Source organism: Cinclus cinclus, chromosome 6, assembly GCF_963662255.1.
Source record: "Cinclus cinclus chromosome 6, bCinCin1.1, whole genome shotgun sequence".
NCBI lineage: Eukaryota > Metazoa > Chordata > Aves > Passeriformes > Cinclidae > Cinclus > Cinclus cinclus.
In genome coordinates this window covers 35,893,862-35,914,512 of record NC_085051.1, presented here as the reverse complement: position 1 = coordinate 35,914,512, position 20,651 = coordinate 35,893,862, and the positions used below count along the sequence as shown (strand labels likewise).

At 35.6% G+C, this 20,651-nt stretch overlaps 1 protein-coding gene across 6 annotated transcripts in view; it reads left to right on the top strand.

Moving 5' to 3' along the window:
* HECTD1 (HECT domain E3 ubiquitin protein ligase 1) overlaps positions 1-20,651 on the top strand; it is a 65,892-nt gene that overhangs the window by 25,744 nt on the left and 19,497 nt on the right. For 3 of the 6 annotated variants that reach the window (XM_062494670.1, XM_062494671.1, XM_062494666.1), the window contains exons 6-26: positions 875-1,156; positions 1,420-1,708; positions 2,033-2,109; positions 2,198-2,296; positions 2,623-2,737; positions 3,299-3,473; positions 4,877-5,015; positions 5,207-5,377; positions 6,458-6,680; positions 9,165-9,440; positions 9,545-9,621; positions 11,459-11,593; positions 11,814-11,960; positions 12,315-12,409; positions 12,793-12,898; positions 13,755-13,889; positions 13,975-14,114; positions 14,622-14,945; positions 15,365-15,531; positions 15,708-15,884; positions 18,634-19,470. In XM_062494670.1, the coding sequence (XP_062350654.1) occupies positions 875-1,156; positions 1,420-1,708; positions 2,033-2,109; positions 2,198-2,296; positions 2,623-2,737; positions 3,299-3,473; positions 4,877-5,015; positions 5,207-5,377; positions 6,458-6,680; positions 9,165-9,440; positions 9,545-9,621; positions 11,459-11,593; positions 11,814-11,960; positions 12,315-12,409; positions 12,793-12,898; positions 13,755-13,889; positions 13,975-14,114; positions 14,622-14,945; positions 15,365-15,531; positions 15,708-15,884; positions 18,634-19,470 (4,186 nt within the window). The remainder of the gene's footprint in view (positions 1-874; positions 1,157-1,419; positions 1,709-2,032; positions 2,110-2,197; positions 2,297-2,622; positions 2,738-3,298; positions 3,474-4,876; positions 5,016-5,206; positions 5,378-6,457; positions 6,681-9,164; positions 9,441-9,544; positions 9,622-11,458; positions 11,594-11,813; positions 11,961-12,314; positions 12,410-12,792; positions 12,899-13,754; positions 13,890-13,974; positions 14,115-14,621; positions 14,946-15,364; positions 15,532-15,707; positions 15,885-18,633; positions 19,471-20,651) is intronic. The other 3 variants (XM_062494668.1, XM_062494667.1, XM_062494669.1) reach the window with 3 other exon arrangements.

Below are 20,651 nucleotides of genomic sequence, written 5' to 3'. Positions count from 1 at the left end.
GAGATGTAAGATTTTTATCTTCATGGAGTCTGGCTAGTATTGTAATCTTGTTCTGTGTGTTGATGAGTTACTGTCTTGAAGTCCTTGTTCTGTGATAGCAGACAGTTGTTTTGAAAATGGACTCCTGAGTTGACATTTTAGGGAGTAAGAACTGTAGTGATTCAGAATTTGATTAGAGAATAGGTATTGTGGGGGTTTTTCTAGTATTTCTTGACATCAGTCTGGTTTGCTACTGCACGTCTTTTTAAAGGCAAATGTGCTTGAAGCAAGTTATCTTGATAGACTGGTGAAATCCTCCTGATCCAAAAGACTGAGCGAGACACTTTTAGTGTATAGGTAGAAAGATGTTAAAGGCAAAACCTTCCTTTATTTTCAGTATTGACATGAAAAGATGTTGAATCCTTTCCTGGGCAGTTGGCCAGCAGTATTTTTTACTGGACTGTTAAGAGGATGATCAGTAAGCCTTGTTTCTACAGTGTCACTGAGGTTTTTTATGTGCGATTGGTTGGTTGGTTGGTTTTTTTCCTGACTTTAGTGACAAACCTAAATTTGGAAGTTTGTATTTATATATATTATATATATTTATATAGCTTACTGTCATAAAAATTCTTGTGTATGAGGTGCTCAGTGGATAATCTGAGTTATCCAAGTGCAAAATTTGCTTTTCCCAGTTTGTCCTATTTTTAGGCTTGGTCTAATTGAAAACTTTCTTGTTAAGAGAAATATGTAGACCTTTAAATATAACTTGAACAATCAAGCTTCATGGGAAAATCAAGTTCTTGTATGTGTCCTGTATTCTTGTGGATATCCCCTTAGCATCTTCTCATCGTGAGTAAAAGATACTTCATTGGTTTTTCTTGCACATCTTTCTTAGGTTTCAGATGGAGCTTTGAGATGCTTTGCTTCATTAGCTGACAGATTCACACGGCGTGGAGTTGACCCAGCCCCATTAGCTAAACATGGATTAACTGAGGAGTTGTTATCTCGCATGGCAGCTGCTGGTGGGACAGCCTCAGGACCATCTTCAGCTTGCAAACCTGGACGGAGCAGCACTGGAGCACCCTCTACAGCTGCAGACTCTAAATTAAGTAATCAGGTGTCAACTATTGTAAGCCTGTTGTCAACCCTGTGTAGAGGCTCTCCAGTAGTAACACATGTAAGAAATCCTTTCATGCTACAGCGTTTTGTTTTTATGGGGCTTTCCCCTTCATATACTTCAATGCATATAAGATTTATATTACTGTTTTATAGCTATACATATACATATTTATAGATCTTATTTTTTTGATATGTATATGTACAGATACATGCACATGTAAGTTATTTTTAAAGAGGGGAAAAAAGGAAACATTTCATATGGAAATAAAAACCCAATTATGATAGTATTTTCTAAAGCCCTGTATATTTTTTATTGTTCAGACTTTTAATTATTTCCAGGATCTCCTAAGATCTGAGCTTCCAGATTCTATAGAAAGTGCGTTGCAGGGTGACGAGAGATGTGTACTGGATACCATGCGGTTAGTTGATCTTCTTTTGGTGCTACTGTTTGAAGGCAGAAAAGCCCTGCCAAAGTCTAGTGCTGGATCTACAGGCAGAATCCCAGGATTGCGGAGGCTGGATAGTTCTGGGGAACGTTCTCATCGGCAACTGATAGATTGTATCCGCAGTAAAGATACTGATGCACTAATAGATGCAATTGACACAGGAGGTAAGCAGAAATACTCGGAAAAAGAAAACAAGATGCTGGCTTTATCTTTGATTTTTATAATCTGACGTGTCGTAAGAAATGCTTAGGTAGTTCATTGAAAATAATTATATACATGTTTGCTTACTTTGTTGAATACTCGGTAGATCTTGTTACTAATCTTACTTATGCCACCTTTTTTATTGCAATTAAGAGCATAAATGCTTCTCCAGAATTATTGAGGATGCTTAATTTTTTTAAGACCTGCTTTTTGTTTAAAGAACACTGTTGAACTGTAGTTTATAGTTGTGGAAACTTTTAACTATGTTATTTAATTTTATCTTCCAGCTTTTGAAGTAAATTTTATGGATGATGTAGGACAAACTCTTTTAAACTGGGCCTCAGCTTTTGGAACTCAGGAAATGGTAAATTGATTAATAGACCCTTAAGAAGTTGCATTATTTATGTAAAGGAAGATTAAAAAAAACTATTTTTGTTTTTCTTGTCTAACAGGTAGAATTCCTCTGTGAAAGGGGTGCTGATGTTAACAGAGGTCAGAGGTCATCTTCATTGCATTATGCAGCATGTTTTGGAAGACCTCAGGTAGCAAAGGTATGATTTAAACTGACTCTTAAAAAGTGTTACCTGCTGACTCCTCATCTTGTTCTGTTCAAAATATCTTCAATGCAATATGGTGGACACATGCACTGTCAAATATTTACATATTCTTTACAGTGTTTGTCAAAACACAGATTTTTCATTATAGGGAATTAGGACAGTAATGAATAAAAATAGTTTATATTAGCTCTACAGATATAAAAAGCACAGAATATTTACAAGCATGAAAAGACTGTGGGAGTGACGTATGAAAGCCTCATTTGCTACTTTGGAAGAAGAAATCCTAATTTTTTTTCATACATAAAAATATTTGTTCTCAGACTCTCTTACGACACGGAGCAAATCCTGATTTGAGAGATGAAGATGGAAAAACTCCTCTGGACAAAGCTCGGGAAAGGGGGCACAGTGAAGTAGTAGCTATTCTTCAGTCTCCAGGTGAGTGAAATATTGAATTCCCTAACACTTGCTATAGTAGAAATGCTGATATATGTTAAGTTATGCAGTTTTTAGAATTTTGCTCTATTAAGGCTATTTAAAAAAGAAAAAAAAAGTAAACCATCTTCCTTAACCCATAAAGCACGCATAAAAAACCTTAGTATTTTAAGATGTTGTTAAGTGAAGGAAATTACCAAAGAAATAACTGAGTGAACCGGCATGATCAGGTCCATTTGTGCTACTCTTCAGCTGTGGAATCAGGCTAAACTGGGATTTTATTGTAGATTCAGAGCATGTCAGCCTTGGTAGCTTCTCTGGTACCCTTTCTTTCTGCATGGGAACTGCCCTTTCCATGTACCTGAGAATTCTGGTGCCACAGGTGATACTTATTAAAGACTTTTATTCAAGAAGTCATGCATGTGTAAATGTCATATTTTTAGGAATGCTTGTTCAAGTTCGGGTACTTAAATGTTAATAAAGGAAACTTGGATGTTTTGAAGGGGTTTTTGTATGGTTAGGTGACTTTTGCAATTGAAGGTATTGAGGAAAAAATTTTTCTAGGGGATTGGATGTGTCCTGTCAACAAAGGGGATGAGAAGAAAAAGAAGGATGCAAACAAGGATGAGGAGGAATGTAATGAACCAAAAGGAGATCCAGAAATGGCACCCATATACTTGAAAAGACTATTGCCTGTGTTTGCACAAACATTTCAACAAACTATGTTGCCTTCAATTAGGTAATATTATCATGAGAGACAATATCTTAATACATGTTTAAAAAAGCCAAAGTAAATCTAAGAATTTTAAGTAATGCAAAGTAAATCTAAGAGTTTTAAGTAATGCTAGTGACAATGTATGTTTGACTAGAAGTGGTTGTTTAGGAAGTGTTGTAAGAGTGATTTTTACTTAGCATTTTAAGTAGTGTTTTTTCCCTTTCTAGTGATGTGTTGGAAAAAAAACTGGTTAGTCATATGAGAGCAGAGCATACTCTTGACTATAGCAGCATGATGAAAGAATGCTATGTTCACATAGTATGTTGTGTACACTATGAATCAGGATTTGGTTATATCTGTTTGTTGCCACTGTAATGAAAGCTGTAATTTAGTAGAGAAAAACTAATAAAGTGATACCAAGACACATTCATTGGAAAATCTGCAAGACTAGAAAAAGCTATTTTAGAAGGTTTTAGAAGATGTACTTAACAGCATATTAACTGGAGAGGATGCTCCTCGTAATTCTGTTGAATTGCAAAAATATAGTCTAATTTATTACTTCAAAGGGAGTACTGTGCATGGCATAATGGTTGTGATAAATTGCATGTGATTATAACCTCTTAGCCTTTCATAGTACAAATATGACATTTATTCCTATCTCTTATTTCTGTTCCTAAGGTTTACAGGTACTTTGGGTGAAAATGCAAGATAAGAAAGGTCTCTAGTGGAGACAGGCTCCGTTTGAGCTGATGATAGAAAGCTTAAACTAGGTCATTTTAAATAAAAGAAATAAGTATCTATGTTAACAGTCTATGCATGATTTAATTGTTGTTGCAGATTGTACAGAGAAGTAGTTGGCTCTCTACTTGAAAGTTATCTTTATGAATCAGAAAAAATTGTGTTTTTGGAAATCAGTCAAAAAATTAATCTATACCCCTACAGGAGTGATTTGCTTTCGGATTAATTATGGTTCTTGGTGTGGAAAACTGCATGATCTAATAATATGTTTAGAATTGAAAGTTATAGGGGTCTCGAAACATGGGAAATGTATGACTGAAGTGAAAGGCTGAATACCTGAGGGTGACAGAGTGTGCAGAAGTGAATTGCCAGCATTAGAAGTGGATAAAGACAGGACATAGAATAGGTTTACCTAGGAAAGGGTTGAGGAGAAAGGTATATGTTAGACTGATAGTGCTGTAGAATCAAAAAAATACCAGAGGTGCATTATTCTTAAAGATAATCTAGGACGTAGTAACAATAACTAATTTTTGGTACCAATAACAAAAACTGAAACAGATTTAATTTCTTGTGTTTTGAAAACATGCATGAATAGAGTGCAAAAGAAGTCTTATCTTGAACCATATTTTTTTTTATTATTGCTTGCTTTATCACTGTAAGAACCTTTTTTTTTCTACAATCTTTTAAAGGAAAGCAAGTCTTGCGCTCATTAGAAAAATGATACATTTTTGTTCTGAGGCGCTGCTGAAAGAGGTTTGTGACTCTGATGCTGGCCACAACCTTCCCACAATACTGGTTGAGATCACAGCCACAGTGCTTGATCAAGAGGTAGGAAGAATGAAAATGTTATCCTTTATCACACCAGTACAAAAAAGGGGGCTATACTAATTGATTCCATGTATTTGTTAATAAAGAACCCTAAAATTTTTACAGTGTCCATCTGTGACCACATCTGCAGTTCAGTGTATAAAGTAACAAGATCGCCTTTGTTATTTTCTTTTCACCCCAATGTGTTACAGGATGATGATGATGGCCATTTGTTAGCCTTGCAAATCATAAGGGATTTAGTGGATAAAGGTGGTGATCTTTTTCTAGACCAACTGGCTAGACTTGGTGTAATTAGTAAAGTATCAACTTTGGCGGGGCCGTCATCTGATGATGAAAATGAAGAGGAGTCTAAACCTGAGAAGGCAAGTGTATGGAATTAATTTATTAGCTTTATTTATTACAGTAAAACTGATACTTCTACTAAAATGTTCATTGTTACAAAAATCGCCAGGGCAAGGAAGATAGGATATTGAATTAATGCTTATTTTATATCACTTGTTTTAATAGTTTTCTTCTCTACCTGTGATTTCTGTTAGCATATTATTATCTGCTGAGTTTTTCTATTCATACTTCCCTGTGGTCAAGTTGTTTGGTGCTTGATTTTGTCTAGTGTTTAGAAAGTGACTGGTAAACAAAATGAATCCTTCCTAAAGTATTTGTGTCAAAAGTGTACCTCTTTCAATGTTCATGCATTAAATAATTCCAGATGTTTTAAATGTTGTTATCAAATATATATATAAAAAAGAAAATAATTTTCTGCTTAATGAAAGCCGTAAACATATATTGAAGTTATTTATCAGTTTCCAAGTCTTGTTGCTGGTCAGATGAACTGAATGGGTAACAGACTTCTTCTGTCACCAATTCAATTAAATTTAGCTAATTCTTAAGTGTGTAGTTAAATTTTTTACTGTGGAATTTGGGTTTTCTGGGGTTTCTTGGGAGGGGCACTTGTTTTTGTTTTTTTTTTTATTGGTTAGATATTAAAACTCATATGGATGTGATCCTAGATAACCAGTTATATGTGGCCCTGCCTGAGCAGGGCTTGGGACTAGATGGCCTCTAGAGGTTCCTTCCAACCTCAATAATTTTGTGATTCTTTTCTCACAGTTCAAGTTTTGAACATAGGTCGATGTTGCAGGCAGTAGGCCGTTGTTATTGTTGAGTAGATAAAACTGTGAAAGCAAACTTCTAAGACATATGTTATTCTATTAAAGAATACTTCTAAGGATATGTTTTACAGTCAGAAGTAGTATAGATCCTACTCTTTTGGTTTGAATAATTTTTCTCTCCTAAAGAGAGAGAGATAGTCTCCTCCTTTTAAGAATGTCTGTGTTTTTTTTCTGTTGGGGTTTTTTGTTTGTTTGGGGTTTCTTTTCCTTTTTTTAAATGGATTGGAGATTTTTTTGGGGTTCTTGTTATTACTTAATACAATGTTATTACAGGAGGATGAACCACAGGAAGATGCTAAAGAACTGCAGCAGGGTAAACCATACCACTGGAGAGACTGGTCAATCATTAGGGGAAGGGACTGCCTGTATATCTGGAGTGATGCTGCAGCCCTGGAGCTATCGAATGGTAGCAATGGATGGTTCAGATTTATCTTGGATGGAAAGCTGGCCACAATGTATTCCAGTGGGAGCCCTGAAGGAGGATCTGATAGCTCAGGTAGACTTTTTGCAGTTCAAGTCCAGGTTAAGTTTTGAGACTGTTACATTTGTTTATATAATTTGATTTGAGCTATTTTGTTTTGCAGGAATTGGCTTACTAAATAGTAAAGGATGTAAACAGGTGGAAGGTGGTCAGTTAATTGTGATGCATTTTACCAGATAGCATGTGGCCATAACTTGACTTTTTTGGTGAATTGTGTTAAGTAAACATCTTGCCAGTAAAAGTGTATTAACTTTTTGTTTTGATTCTTCTCCATGCATACTTATTTTTTTCACCCTAGTCATTAAAAGCACTTTGTAGTGGCCATCCCAAGAAAAGCAGGTTGAAATGGTGATTTGTCGTTTGCTTCTAGCTAGCAGAATGAATTTGCATGTGTTTGAAGACAAAGTAATGGAACGTTTCTCATCGAGATTGGGAAACAAATTACAGTGTCTTAATTGTTTGTTGGAGAGAGGCTAAGGGAACAGACCTTACTCACTGGCAATGCACAGCTGGTTCTGATTTTCTGTACAGAGTACACAACTGTTCTGGATGCACAAACAGCTCTCCTTTTATTGTTTCGTATTTTTTTGCAGCAGTTCGTGCGTTTATGAACCTGCAGACATAAAATGCTTTGCAATATTATGTTTTCAATGAGCCGTTGAGTGAAATAACAGAACATATTATGATTCAGGATGGAAATGAAGTGCTAATGACTTCATGCATCAAGTTTGGGGCCAGAAGACAAAATGCAATACAATGTTTCTGATTATAATGCAGCTGGAAGCCACTTACAGATTTATTGCTTTTTTTTTGGTCAGAAAATGTGTCTTTGCATTCTTTTTAATAAGATTAATACCTTAAAAGGTGAACAAATCCTGTATTGAGATACTTGTTTATCATACAATACAATTTTAAGAAGATTCATGAAAATAATATTTTAAATTCTCATAGCCCCTGTATGCCAGATCTTTTGGTTTTTTCTTCCGAATGGTCTGGGCAAGGGGATGAGACTATTTCTGTATAAGATGAGTGGAATGGTGACAACTCAGATGAATCTGGAGTGAGGAGAACTTAAAAGAGAAGTCAGATTGAGCATTTAAGATGTTACTTCAAATCAGTCTTTTGAAAAAGATTGAATTTATCCCAAGTGTTTTAACAAGGTACCTAGTCTGAATGTCATGAAGGGAAAGGAGCTAAATGTAGGATTAAATGAGGCTTCTTGCAGTATGTAGTCAAATAGACATCTACTAAGATTGCTGATGTTGCAGTGTAATTTGCCTGAACTTTAACCATGAGCTCTAAGCATGTGCAGCAGCCTTTTTTACTTAAAAAATTAATATTTGTTAACTAAAATGACTGCAGTTCAGTGTAGATTCAGAAGAGTATCTTTGAGTCCTGAACTGTGCTATATGTTCTGCTGTCCTAAATCATTACTGATTAATCTCGTGGTATACTTCTTAGTAACTTCACAACTGGCAAGAATATAGAGGGTTGAGTAGTGAAATCTGTTAGTGTGTATTGCATGATGAAAGTTGGGGTGGGTGGTCAAGCATATATACTGTGAACATTTTGGAAGGTCTGTACTCACCCCTCTCCACATTAACTCTACACGTGTTTTGTTTGGATTTTTTAGAAAAAAAATTCAATGCAAAGATTGAAATTCAATGGTAATTCTGAAGCTTTAAGTAAGTCTCAAAGTTCTGTCCAAGGGAACCTGGAATTATTCCCAACCATGTAGAAATATAGAACTTTTGGTGCAACATGGTATATAATACATTTATTACAATATAATTATGGAAATCTGAAAACCTTTAAGTAACAGAATTTTCATGTTGCATATCAAATCTCAATTATTTTATAAGCCTTCTCTGTGTATGCTATGAAATTTAAGCAATAAAAAATGTTGTGCCTCGAGTGCATATTTATTTTTGCATTATTTTGTATTATTAAAAAAAAGGGCAGATTTAAAAAGTCTAGACCTTGTCATTGCAGCAAAAGGCAAGCAGCAATGATCTTTAATTAGGTGTTTCCATGTTTACTTTAAATGGAATTTCTGAAAAGTTATATACTCAGACTCTTAATTATTAAAATACAAATATATAATAAAAGCTGATTTTTTTGGAATAATTTTTAAAATTTATTATTTCTGAAAACCCACTTTTGCTGGCCCATTCTGACACCCCTTTTTCAAAGACTAAAAATTTATACTGAATTTCTTTGATCTTCCTATTATAATTATAATAATGAATTAATACATCCAAATTGCATCTTTCAGAAAGAATTGCATTGTTGCATTGCAGCTTTGATGTGACTGTAGAATAATGACTGTTGAAGTACAGAAATATACTACACTGAAATTTAGGACTCTTTAAACCCCTTAATTTTAAGCTTAATTTTGCATTGAATGTACTCAGTTGTTTTGCTCTTGAAAAAAAAAGAAAGATGCTTAAAGATGGAAGCAGTTGTTGGAAAAAAACAAATTTGTTTCTTTTTAAATAGAAAGTAGGAGTGAGTTCCTTGAGAAGTTGCAGAGGGCTCGAAGCCAAGTAAAACCATCTACCACAAGCCAGCCAATTTTGTCAACACCAGGGCCAACTAAACTTACTGTAGGAAACTGGTCACTGACCTGTTTAAAAGAAGGAGAAATTGCTATTCACAATTCTGATGGTCAGCAAGCTACAATACTGAAAGAAGACCTGCCAGGCTTTGTGTTTGAATCCAACAGAGGAACAAAGCATTCATTTACAGCTGAAACTTCCTTGGGTAAGTATGTAGGTATGTGTTATGTGCAGGTAGGAAAAAGTGTATAAGAGAGAGTTTTTATTTGTTGCTTTTTGTAGCTATGAGAAAATGTGACTTTTCTTAAATATATGTTGCAGGGTCAGAATTTGTGACTGGCTGGACAGGCAAAAGAGGAAGAAAATTGAAATCTAAACTGGAGAAGACAAAGCAAAAGGTTGGTGAGCATCTGTAAATTTTATATTTAGATTTTAATTGATTTTGTTTTATATTATAATATTCTTATGGAAGTGTAGTTTCCTCTTAGAGGATTAAAATCGATGATTTCAACTAGATAGGATATTGTGAGGCTTGAAGGGGAAAACTACAATCAGAAGAAAGCACTTCTTTGGGTGATTTTATCCAACAGTCTTAGTATCTGTGCTCCTTAAGAGGAAAACAATTTTTTTTTAAAAAAAGTAGGAAAATCCAATCTTCCTGACTTGCATTTATATAATTCTTTAGGTTTTGTGGTTTGTTTTTTTGTCTTTATGCTATAAGAAAAGACGTTAAAATCGATGGTATAATTGTTTCAGAGGCATATAATACTTCTGTTCACCTGGGTGCTAATTTCAGACTGAATATTGTGACAGGGTGCTGGAAGTGAAGAGTCTGCATTATTAAAAGTTGTGGTAGTGACACAAAATAAGTAAACACCCTCATTTTAGATATCTTTAGAATTCTTCTTTCTCCTCAAAATGAAGGGGAATGAAGAGGAACTAAGAATTTAAGTATTAAGCTCTTTACAAAAAACCAGTACATTTAGTGATCCACTTATGCCAAGGACTCAGGCTAATCTTCAGTCTGAAACTGTCTTGCAGTTTCTAACAGTGCAGCTGATGTATTCTGTACCTTATATCTGCAGCATTTAAGGACGTATATCTTAGGAAATGTGACACTAAATTGAAAGTTGAAATACTGTGTGTGAATGTTAATAGGTGGGATGATAAAAGGAAAGCAGTGCCCTCTTAAACCTGAGATTGCACTGTGTAGTTCTGAAGCTTGTGTAGTGTATTATTGTCGCACATAGAATGATAATGAAAAGGAACAATTTTTGGAGAAATTTCTTATAAAAGAAAAATGTTGCTTAATAAGAACTTATTTAATCGGTATGTTGTGTGAACCATACTTTGTAGAAAGAATAATTCTTACTATTAAAAGTTGTTTAGGTGATGCCTGTGAGAGGCTACCTGGAACAGAGGATAGACAATGTTAAAGGAATAAAGTAGGTGTTTGTTAAAAGGCTTTCAAAGGATACACCTTGTGCAGTACAAGAGCTTGGCTGTGGATCTACCCAAGATGGATGCCTAGTCACAAGTTTGGGCACTTTTATAAGTTTTGGTCCATTTGCATATTGGGGTTAATTGTCAAATTACAACTTCAGGTTATAAAGTCCCATCCTCCTAGATAGCTTTGCCATTGTTTACAGTTTTGGGCCCAAAGTTGCAATGGTGTCCGTGGTGCTTAGGCTGGAAAAGGGTTGTTTTGTCCAACTGAGCTGTGAAGAGAACTTGCTAACACTTTATGTGAAGTTCTGAGTTACATACGAAGGCAGTACAGAATCTGAAAAATATGAAAGCTAAAACTAGAGACATCATAGGGACTTTGTTTGAGTTTGTTTAAGGAATGTGGATAGAGCATTCAGAAACCATACTAAACCTGCTTAATTTTACATTTTACAAGGTTACCTGTTCCGTGATGCAATTCTAAAAGTGAGATTGGCAGATTGAGAATCATATCTGTTCCTACTGTCCTTTATGCTGTAACTTAATACATGATAGTAAATTTAATTTCTGTCAGTAAGACTTTGTGTATTTCCATTTATTACTCCTTTGCATTTTTTCATTTCACAGCCATTTCCATTTTATGATGCACATGGGTTTTTATTCTTCTCTATTTGTCTGCCTGTTGTGGACTTACTTAAAAAAAAAAAAGACCAAGGTTGCAGTATCTGGGAGTATAGTAACAGTCATTACAGTAAGGTCTGACTTATGATTATCAAAATCCATTTGTAGGTACGCACTATGGCAAGAGATTTATATGATGATCATTTTAAAGCAGTTGAAAGTATGCCTCGAGGAGTAGTTGTAACACTGAGGAACATAGCAACACAGTTAGAGTCTGCATGGGAACTTCATGCAAACAGGCAGGTAAGTGTATCTCCTTTATTTTTAATGTGTGGCATCAGTGGAAATCAGATCATGTTCAGACTAGTCTGTCATGATGTGAAGAAGAGTCATAGCATGTCTGCAATGCGGGGAGTTTTAATGCATGTATTACCTAGTTAGGTACTTCCTAGGACATTATTTTTCAACTGAAGCAAGTGGACAGATTACGTTGTTTCATGATAATCATCTTTTTGTCTTTCAGTGCATTGAGGGAGAAAATACTTGGAGAGATTTAATGAAGACTGCTCTGGAAAACTTAATTGTACTGTTGAAGGATGAGAATACTATTTCTCCATATGAGATGTGCAGTAGTGGCTTAGTTCAATCGCTGCTGACAGTTTTAAACAATGTGAGTTTATTGACATAAGTGTTTAAAGAGAAGCTTTCTAAAAAATGAAGTTAAGGCATGTGCCGTAATTTGAAAGATCCTTTGTAAATCTGTGTTTATCCTGTCTTTTTGAAAATTGGGCAGACTTGTTCCAGTTACTTGTCTACCTACTGAAGATAAACTATGACAATAGATGACTTGAGCTTGAATGAGCCTTTAAAATCTATAAATCAGCTCTGTTAAGGTCTAGTGGCTGATGATTAGCTTTTCACATACAGACTTTAAATTGGGATTTCAGTGAGACTACATAGGTGTTTTTGCTGGTTTAAAACTAAATAAATTATATTAAGTGTAACTTGTTTTATTTCCCTTTAGAATGTTGATTTGGATGTGAAACAAGACTGTAGTCAACTGGTAGAGAGGATAAACGTTTTCAAAACAGCATTCAGTGAAAATGAGGATGATGAAAGGTAAAAATAATACCAAACCAAGACAATCCCCTTTGAAATTGTGAAGCAGTATGGTATGTTTAAAGTAATTTAAAGACAAATTACCTGTTCTTTCCATTTCAATGGAGTAGAAAATTGATCTTAAAAACATCATCTAATATTGAAGTAGCAATTGAAAATTTTTGTCTCCAAGAGTCAACCTATAGAACATCTACTGACAAAATAAAGTGACTTGTTCATCACTGTGTAGATTACTCTCTTTCTTACTGTGTTGTCATCATGGGAGTAGAACAGATACCATCAGTAGAAATAGCATGCTGAGATAGTTTCCTGTTTTCTGAGATACTGTAGAATTTTTTCTTTGTATTGTTTTGTGGTAGCATAGTAACTGTTCTCTTTCACAGTCGTCCAGCAGTTGCATTAATTCGGAAATTGATAGCAGTGTTAGAATCTATTGAACGTCTACCTCTCCACTTGTACGATACGCCAGGATCTACGTACAATCTTCAGGTAAATGCACAGTGATAACAGCATATCACACTGAGTGGTGCACAGCTGAAGGTTGTATGTTGCGCACCTTGTCTGCAAGAATTTTTGTAGTTGTGGAATTAGGTAAAGAACAACCAAAATGCATGGCTGTTCCTCTGCTGTCACTTTAACACTGTGAAGCAAAAGTAAATTTTGATTGAAGAGGTAATGTGTTTGTTCTTTTTGTCTTCATTTATTGTTGTCTTTATATAGGAACATGCCATCTAGTTAAAGGGCGTGTCACTCTGATTACAAGACAATTACTAGTAAGAACAGGGGATAGACTTTAAAAGGTCCTGTCTATGGCTCCGTGTTCAATTGGTAATGCAAGATGCCTCCAGGCTTCTTATACAGGAAACTTGGCAGTTTGGCTAAAAATATTATTTGTTTTTTCCCAGTTTGTGTGGAGTGTACTTTTTTGCATTTGAAGGCACAGTTCAGGATTTTGCAACATTGGTAGGGAAGTACAAATATTTCTGTTTTCATGTTAAATATCTAGGAAATAGTTGCAAAAGTTGCAAAACCACTGTTGCTGTTCAGTATTTTTGAAAATAGGTTTCAGTTTCTGTTGTATTTGCTCATCAACAAATAAAAGCTATTAAGACATAGGCAAAATGAGAAAATGGTAGCTGAACTATAATTGATTTATTCATTGTCATAGTCAAGAATTGTTTGGTTAATTGAAAAAGGGTAGTAGGAAATCACTTTTTAAAGCATTTCGTTAGAATACAGTGCTTACGTTAGAGCAACTAGAACAGTTGTAGTGAGATACTGTTTTTATTGGAATTCCAAAACCTAAACAGGGAAAGCCTCTATTAATGTTTAGCTGTTCTTTCAGATACTGACAAGGCGCTTGAGGTTTCGTTTGGAACGTGCCTCGGGGGAGACATCTTTAATAGATCGAACTGGTAGAATGCTGAAGATGGAGCCATTGGCAACTGTTGAATCTCTAGAACAGTATCTCCTGAAAATGGTGAGCTGCATACCACACACAGACTTCACAGGCAATAGTTATATTCTGCTTCTTTAATATTTGATTTCTTTTCTTTCATATGTAGGTAGCAAAGCAATGGTACGACTTTGATAGGGCTTCATTTGTTTTTGTACGGAAATTACGAGAAGGCCAGACATTTGTGTTCAGGCATCAACATGATTTTGATGAAAATGGAATTATTTACTGGATTGGAACAAATGCAAAGTGAGTTTTTCAAAGCTAGATACTTTAAAATCAGACACAGTAAATTATAATCCATGAGCCAGAATGGGAAAAGAATTAATAATGAAATTAAATCGGATATTTTCTTAGAAGTTGGAGGTATCTTTTAATCAATAGCATTACTTTCTTTTGGATCTTCCTAAATAATACAAAAAATATTAATCACTTGTGTTGAGAATTTGTTTGTATGCTTCCCTAAGAAGATGGAGTGGGGAAGTTTGGGTCTTTGTTTTTTCTTGCTGTGGTTCTGTTGGATTTTGTTGGTTTGTTTTTGTTTTTTTTCATTTGCTAGAGTGTTTTAAAAAGCACAAACAGAGCGATGTTTGGAACATACCTGAAGTTACCTAATTATCTAAAATAATATTGGTAATTTTGGTGTGTGATAAACTCAGCTGTTATGTACAATTTACAGTAAATGTCAAATGTTACTGAAACCAGTTTTTTTACTTAAGTAATAATTGAACAGTATGTTTTTCTTTTTAAATACAGAACTGCATATGAGTGGGTAAATCCAGCAGCCTATGGATTAGTAGTGGTTACATCCTCAGAAGGAAGAAATCTGCCTTATGGTCGTTTGGAAGACATCCTGAGCCGTGACAGTTCAGCTCTCAATTGTCACACTAATGATGATAAGAATGCTTGGTTTGCCATAGATCTTGGGCTTTGGGTTGTACCATCAGCCTACACATTACGCCATGCTCGAGGTTATGGGCGATCTGCTCTCAGAAATTGGGTTTTCCAGGTATCTAAGGATGGACAGAACTGGACTACTTTGTATACTCATGTTGATGACTGTAGTCTCAATGAACCAGGGTATGTCAGTGTATTTTATCATTTTTCATAAAACTAAGTGCAGTTAAAAATGTACTTGACTGTAGACTAATCTAATGTGTACTGTGGTTGTAATAATGTCCCTATCTAGAGAAGTGGTAAGTGATACAAATTATCAAAGATGGGCTGGAGAATAAGTGATTTATAGGTTCTCTATGTGATTCACATAATGGTATTTGTGCTTTTCCATCACTGTAAATATTGCATTTTGTTTTTTTGACAAAATCGTAACACCAACACTCATCCAAAGTTTGCCCTGGTGTTAATAGGTTTATCTATCTTATAATACACATACATGATCGGCGTTACGGTTTTGTTTGCTTTGGTACTAAGATTTTTTTGATTTTGCCTTTTTTTTTTCTCCTGTTACCTACCAACATACCTTTCTAATAAATTTAAAGGTCTACAGCAACATGGCCTTTAGATCCACCTAAAGATGAGAAACAAGGTTGGCGACATGTTAGAATAAAACAGATGGGAAAGAATGCCAGTGGGCAAACACACTACCTCTCCCTGTCTGGATTTGAACTTTATGGCACTGTGAATGGAGTATGTGAAGATCAGCTGGGTAAGAAAAAGAACATGTATATCCTGTTTGCTCCTTTAAAATGCTTATGAACATACAATATAAAAATCAGTGTGAAAAAGGAGGTTAACTTTTGTAGTTGAACTTGCTTAGAAATAAGCTCAAAATTATTCCCCCTTCAATACTTCTAACTCTTTTTCAATTTATGTTCCTTGTAGGAAAAGCTGCTAAAGAAGCTGAAGCAAATCTGAGAAGGCAGAGACGTCTGGTCCGTTCTCAGGTGTTAAAATACATGGTTCCAGGAGCTCGTGTAATCAGAGGAATTGATTGGAAATGGAGAGATCAGGATGGAAGCCCACAGGGTGAAGGCACCGTTACAGGAGAACTGCATAATGGTGAGCATGAGTTGCCGGAATTTACAAATGTCTGTTGTGTGATTACATCATGCAGAATGGGTAGCATTAAAGTACTTCCTTTGTAATGCCTTGATAAAGTTGATAAAAGTTTAAATACTTTATAGGGAAGAAGCTTAAAATACTACAGCTGTTTGGGTCCATTTGTGAAATTCCATTTGAGTGCACCAAAAAAATTCTTGCTGTAATTGGAACTTTTATACAGCTTTGGTTAATTAAAATATTAAACTGTTACTTAGACATCTGTTACAAACTATATGAAGGCGAGCGATGCAAACTGATAAATCAAGCTTTGGGCCTGCAAAATCTATAATTACCTTCTTCATTTCTTCTAGCTAAGCATTTGCAGTATTTTTCTTGACTTCTGTAATATCCTATACCTTTCCTACCTTGCAAGCTTTTTTGCGATCAAGTTCTTGTCTTTTAGTTAAAGCATGAAAATTCATTAACTTAAGGAGCAAAATAAAAACCTGCAATAGCCAGGGAAGTCAGTACTTGGGGAGTTAAGTTATTGAAGAGGTTCCAGGAGATGTGGTGATCTTATCAGCTGAACATGCTTTCCACCATTTCCCTTCTCTTCCTGCTATTTTGAGGTATAAGACTTGCCTTGTTTCTGAAGTGCCTTCAGCCACTTTTAGGTTCATTTTTAGTTAGCCTTGAAAGTTTCTTCTAGTTTGTTCTAGCCAGCTCTCAAACATGAAGAAATCTCCCAAGTACAGTCCCTTAAAATGATTTGAAACTGAACTTTATTTCAGCTGTTCAGTACAGCTTGTGGGGAAGTTTTCCACCATCCCTATATTTTTCTTATCAGATTCAACAGTATCCATAGCTATATTACAACTTTGAAGACTTTAGGTATTATTGATGAGTAGTATTCTACCAAATCAGTGGTTTTGTTCCTAGGTTCCAGTAAAACTTTCCCATTTAACCATAGGTCAAATAGAGGTTTCTTTATCAAATGGTGATACCAAACTATCTCATTACTGTCACAGCTTTTTTTCATATAGAATTTTGAAAATTGAATCTAATTTACTTTTTTGGTTCTTGTTCACAAGTGTAGACAAATGTTGACTTGTTTTAGGCCTGTAATGATGGAGCAGTATGACTTTGAGTACATAATAGGCACTTAAAACTTGTTCAGATTTTAAACTACTTCTAATTAATACTTTAGGGAAAGGAACTATACAAAACAAAACCAGTTATTTAGTTATGTTTTGAAAAAAATACCTGGTTCAGCTATTCATCAAGGGGAAAAATTACACTGTTGAGCTACGATATTAAGCTTTCTTTTTGTATTTGATAAAAAAGGCAAATATATTGTAGAGGAAAAAAAATTCAGATTTGCTTCGCAACATTACCCTTCAAAAGTTTAGTGACATGAAGCTACTCAATATAGCTCATGAAGAAGAAATAAAATCATACAAGAATAACATGATCTAAACTTGCTCATTTGGGGATGAGCTATCTACTTATTATATCTGAAAACTTTTTCCATTTTTGACTACTTTTCCTCCAGAGTGATATTGGTAAATAGCACATTGCCTGTGATCATCTGTTTTGGTCTAGGAATGGTGACTTTTGGATAGTTAAAAACTGAAGATGCACATGACCGTAGTAAAAAGAATATTTTACTTGATATTAGCTCTTTTCTGTTTTAATGAAGAAAAATGTGTATATCTGGACCTGATGCTTGTTTTGACTTTGACTAAGATTGCAGAAGATTACTTAACTTTATAGAGATTTCATTTTTGGATTAAATGTATTTCAATTAAAGCAGCTACATCAATATTTGTTGCAGTTAAGATATAGTGAAAAATACTAGAAGGAGTTTTTTAGGTGACTCTTAGGTTGTGGCACATATTTAGACAAGTAAAAATAAGTCATTTTGCCCCCATTTCTGTCCTAGTTAGCTAAATTTTGTATGTTACCCTCATTATTGCAGATTTATTATATTTAGCTGTTAAAAACTTTTGCTGCTCAAAATAATCATTTAATAAAGGAACTGTAGAGTATCATCTCTTTGGAGTTTTGTTCTGCTCCCAGGATAGTTTTTTTCTATGAAACATATTCTCTTTGCAACCCTGAAATTTTACTTGCGGTAGCCCTTACCTGATTGCCGTAAGATTTTTTTTTTTTTTTTTTGTTTTAATGAATAAGGAGTACTCGAGTATGTGTGACTTACTGAACTAAAAAGTTGTGCATCACTAAATTAGTTCTTTCAATTTAAGAAGAAGAAATCTCAAATTAAGCGGTTTCATGACGTGTCTTCTGTTGGGTAAATATGCTTATCCACAAGCATCCCACAAAGGAAAATGTTATTGAATGTCCTTGTAATAATTACAGCTTCTTGACAGAAGCTAGTAATGATATGTTTTAATATACATTTTTTGTTATTAGATAATCCAATTTTGATAGATGCTAATAAAATTTTCAGAGATTCTAGTAGGTCAAGTCCCTTCCTGAAGGAAACTTTTTTACTTTTTTGGCCGGATTCTGTGACCCTGAAAATTAGGCAGCAAGGATGAGCAGCCTCTAAATTGACAACATTATGAAATACTGAATTGTTTAGATTTAACACTTCCTTTTTGATTGGCGTTAAGGGTTACTGAGTGATTTCATTGATTCAGACATACAGCCCTTATGAGAAGCTGATCCCACTTTGTGGAGCTACTGTCTGACACGCCTCCTGTCTGCTTTCTGCTGGATCTCACAAACTCCTGTCCCTTTCCAGGCTGGATTGATGTCACCTGGGATGCTGGTGGCTCTAACTCTTACCGTATGGGCGCAGAAGGAAAGTTTGACCTCAAGCTTGCACCAGGGTACGACCCTGATTCAGCGGCATCACCCAAACCTGTTTCATCCACTGTTTCAGGCACAACGCAGTCATGGAGCAGCTTGGTGAAAAACAACTGTCCAGACAAGACGACTGCTGCTGCAGGCTCCTCAAGTAGAAAAGGAAGCAGCAGTTCTGTGTGTAGCGTGGCAAGTAGCAGCGACATCAGCTTGGGTTCGACCAAAATGGAGCGGAGATCAGAAAGTGTGTTGGAACAAAATATAGTTTCAGGCACTGATGTCCATGAACCAATTGTTGTTCTGTCTTCTGCTGATAGTGTGCCTCAGGCTGACATAGGGTCATCTTCCAGTGCAAGCACCAGCACCTTAACAGCGGACATGGGAAACGAAAATGCAGAGAGGAAGTTAGGTCCTGATAATTCAATACGTACTCCTGGGGAGTCCAGTGCTATATCCATGGGAATTGTTAGTGTAAGCTCTCCTGATGTGAGTTCAGTCTCTGAACTGACTAATAAAGAAGCAGCTTCCCAACGACCTCTAAGCTCTTCAGCGAGTAACAGACTCTCAGTCAGTTCTTTGTTGGCTGCTGGGGCACCCATGAGCTCCAGTGCAAGTGTTCCAAACTTATCATCTCGAGAAACTTCTAGCCTGGAGTCCTTTGTACGAAGAGTGGCAAACATAGCACGTACCAATGCCACAAACAACATGAATTTAAGCCGGAGTAGCAGTGATAACAATACTAATACTTTGGGAAGAAATGTTGTGAGTACTGCAAGTAAGTAAGCTATTTTTATTTTTAGTTGAGGGTTTTGTTGTTTCTTGGGCTTTTGTTACACTTGAGTTTGGATTGTGTTGACCTAATAATGTAATTAGAGCAGCCTTGACCTTGGGTGTACCTGTAGAACTTGCGAAGGAGTGAAAGTTTCTGTCAGCTGAAGTGTTACATTGCATTGTAATCTCAGACTGCAGGTACCCATCAGACAGAAAGAAATTTGAAATTGATGATTGAAATTGATGTTAATTATATGTTTAACGAGAGAGTATGGTTTAGACCAAGAGGGTGGAAGTCTAGCAGCAGTAGCTAATGTCAGGTACTTAGGCTTTCTGATATGTGTAGACTTTGCGTATTTCTGTTATTTTTCCATTTTCCTCAGGAAGAGCAGTCTGTGCATATTGTGAAGTGTCTCAGCATAGGAGCTAAGAACACAGTCCAAAGGGAAAAGAACTACAGTATTATGAAATATTAGCAGATTTCTGATTCTGTCAACCTGCCTAACATAATGTACTCTAATACTGAGTGTGTTTTCTAGAGATGGCATTGTCGTTAAAGCTTAGATTCAGTGAACTATTCAGGCATATTAAATGCAAGAAAGTTTGTAGTTAAGTGTTTTAAAATGACCTTATGTACATACTGTAACGTTTGCATGTTCTCAGATTATATGTAGGAGCAAGGTATTATTAGCAAGGTAAGTTGTAAACCTGCTTATTGCGAGTTCACTCTTTTTTGAGCATGCTCCTATTGAAGTTGTTACTTCTTACCTATTTTGTTCTCTGATGGTGACAGTATTTTAAACAGAGAACTGCATGTCATGGGGGTAGGCAAGTTAGAAAAAGTGAAATTACCCGAGCTAGAAAAAACCAAAAATTTCTTGTTAAGCTTTCATGCTTGTCATGATTGTCCGTGAAGCTGTTCCCTCAGGAACAGGTGAGGGTTGTTTAGCCTGGATAAAAGGAGGCTCAGGAGACATATTACTACTCTATGACTTCCTGAAAGAAATTTGTAGTGAGGTGGGGGCTCTGTTTGCATGCAGGAAGTGACAGGGGAGGTTTAGATTAGATACTAGGAAAAATTTCCTCATTGGAAGGGTGGTCAAGCACTGGAATGAGTGGCTCAGAAAAGTGGAATCACCATCCCTAAAAGTGTTCAGAAGTTGTGTAGAAGTGGCACCTGGGAGC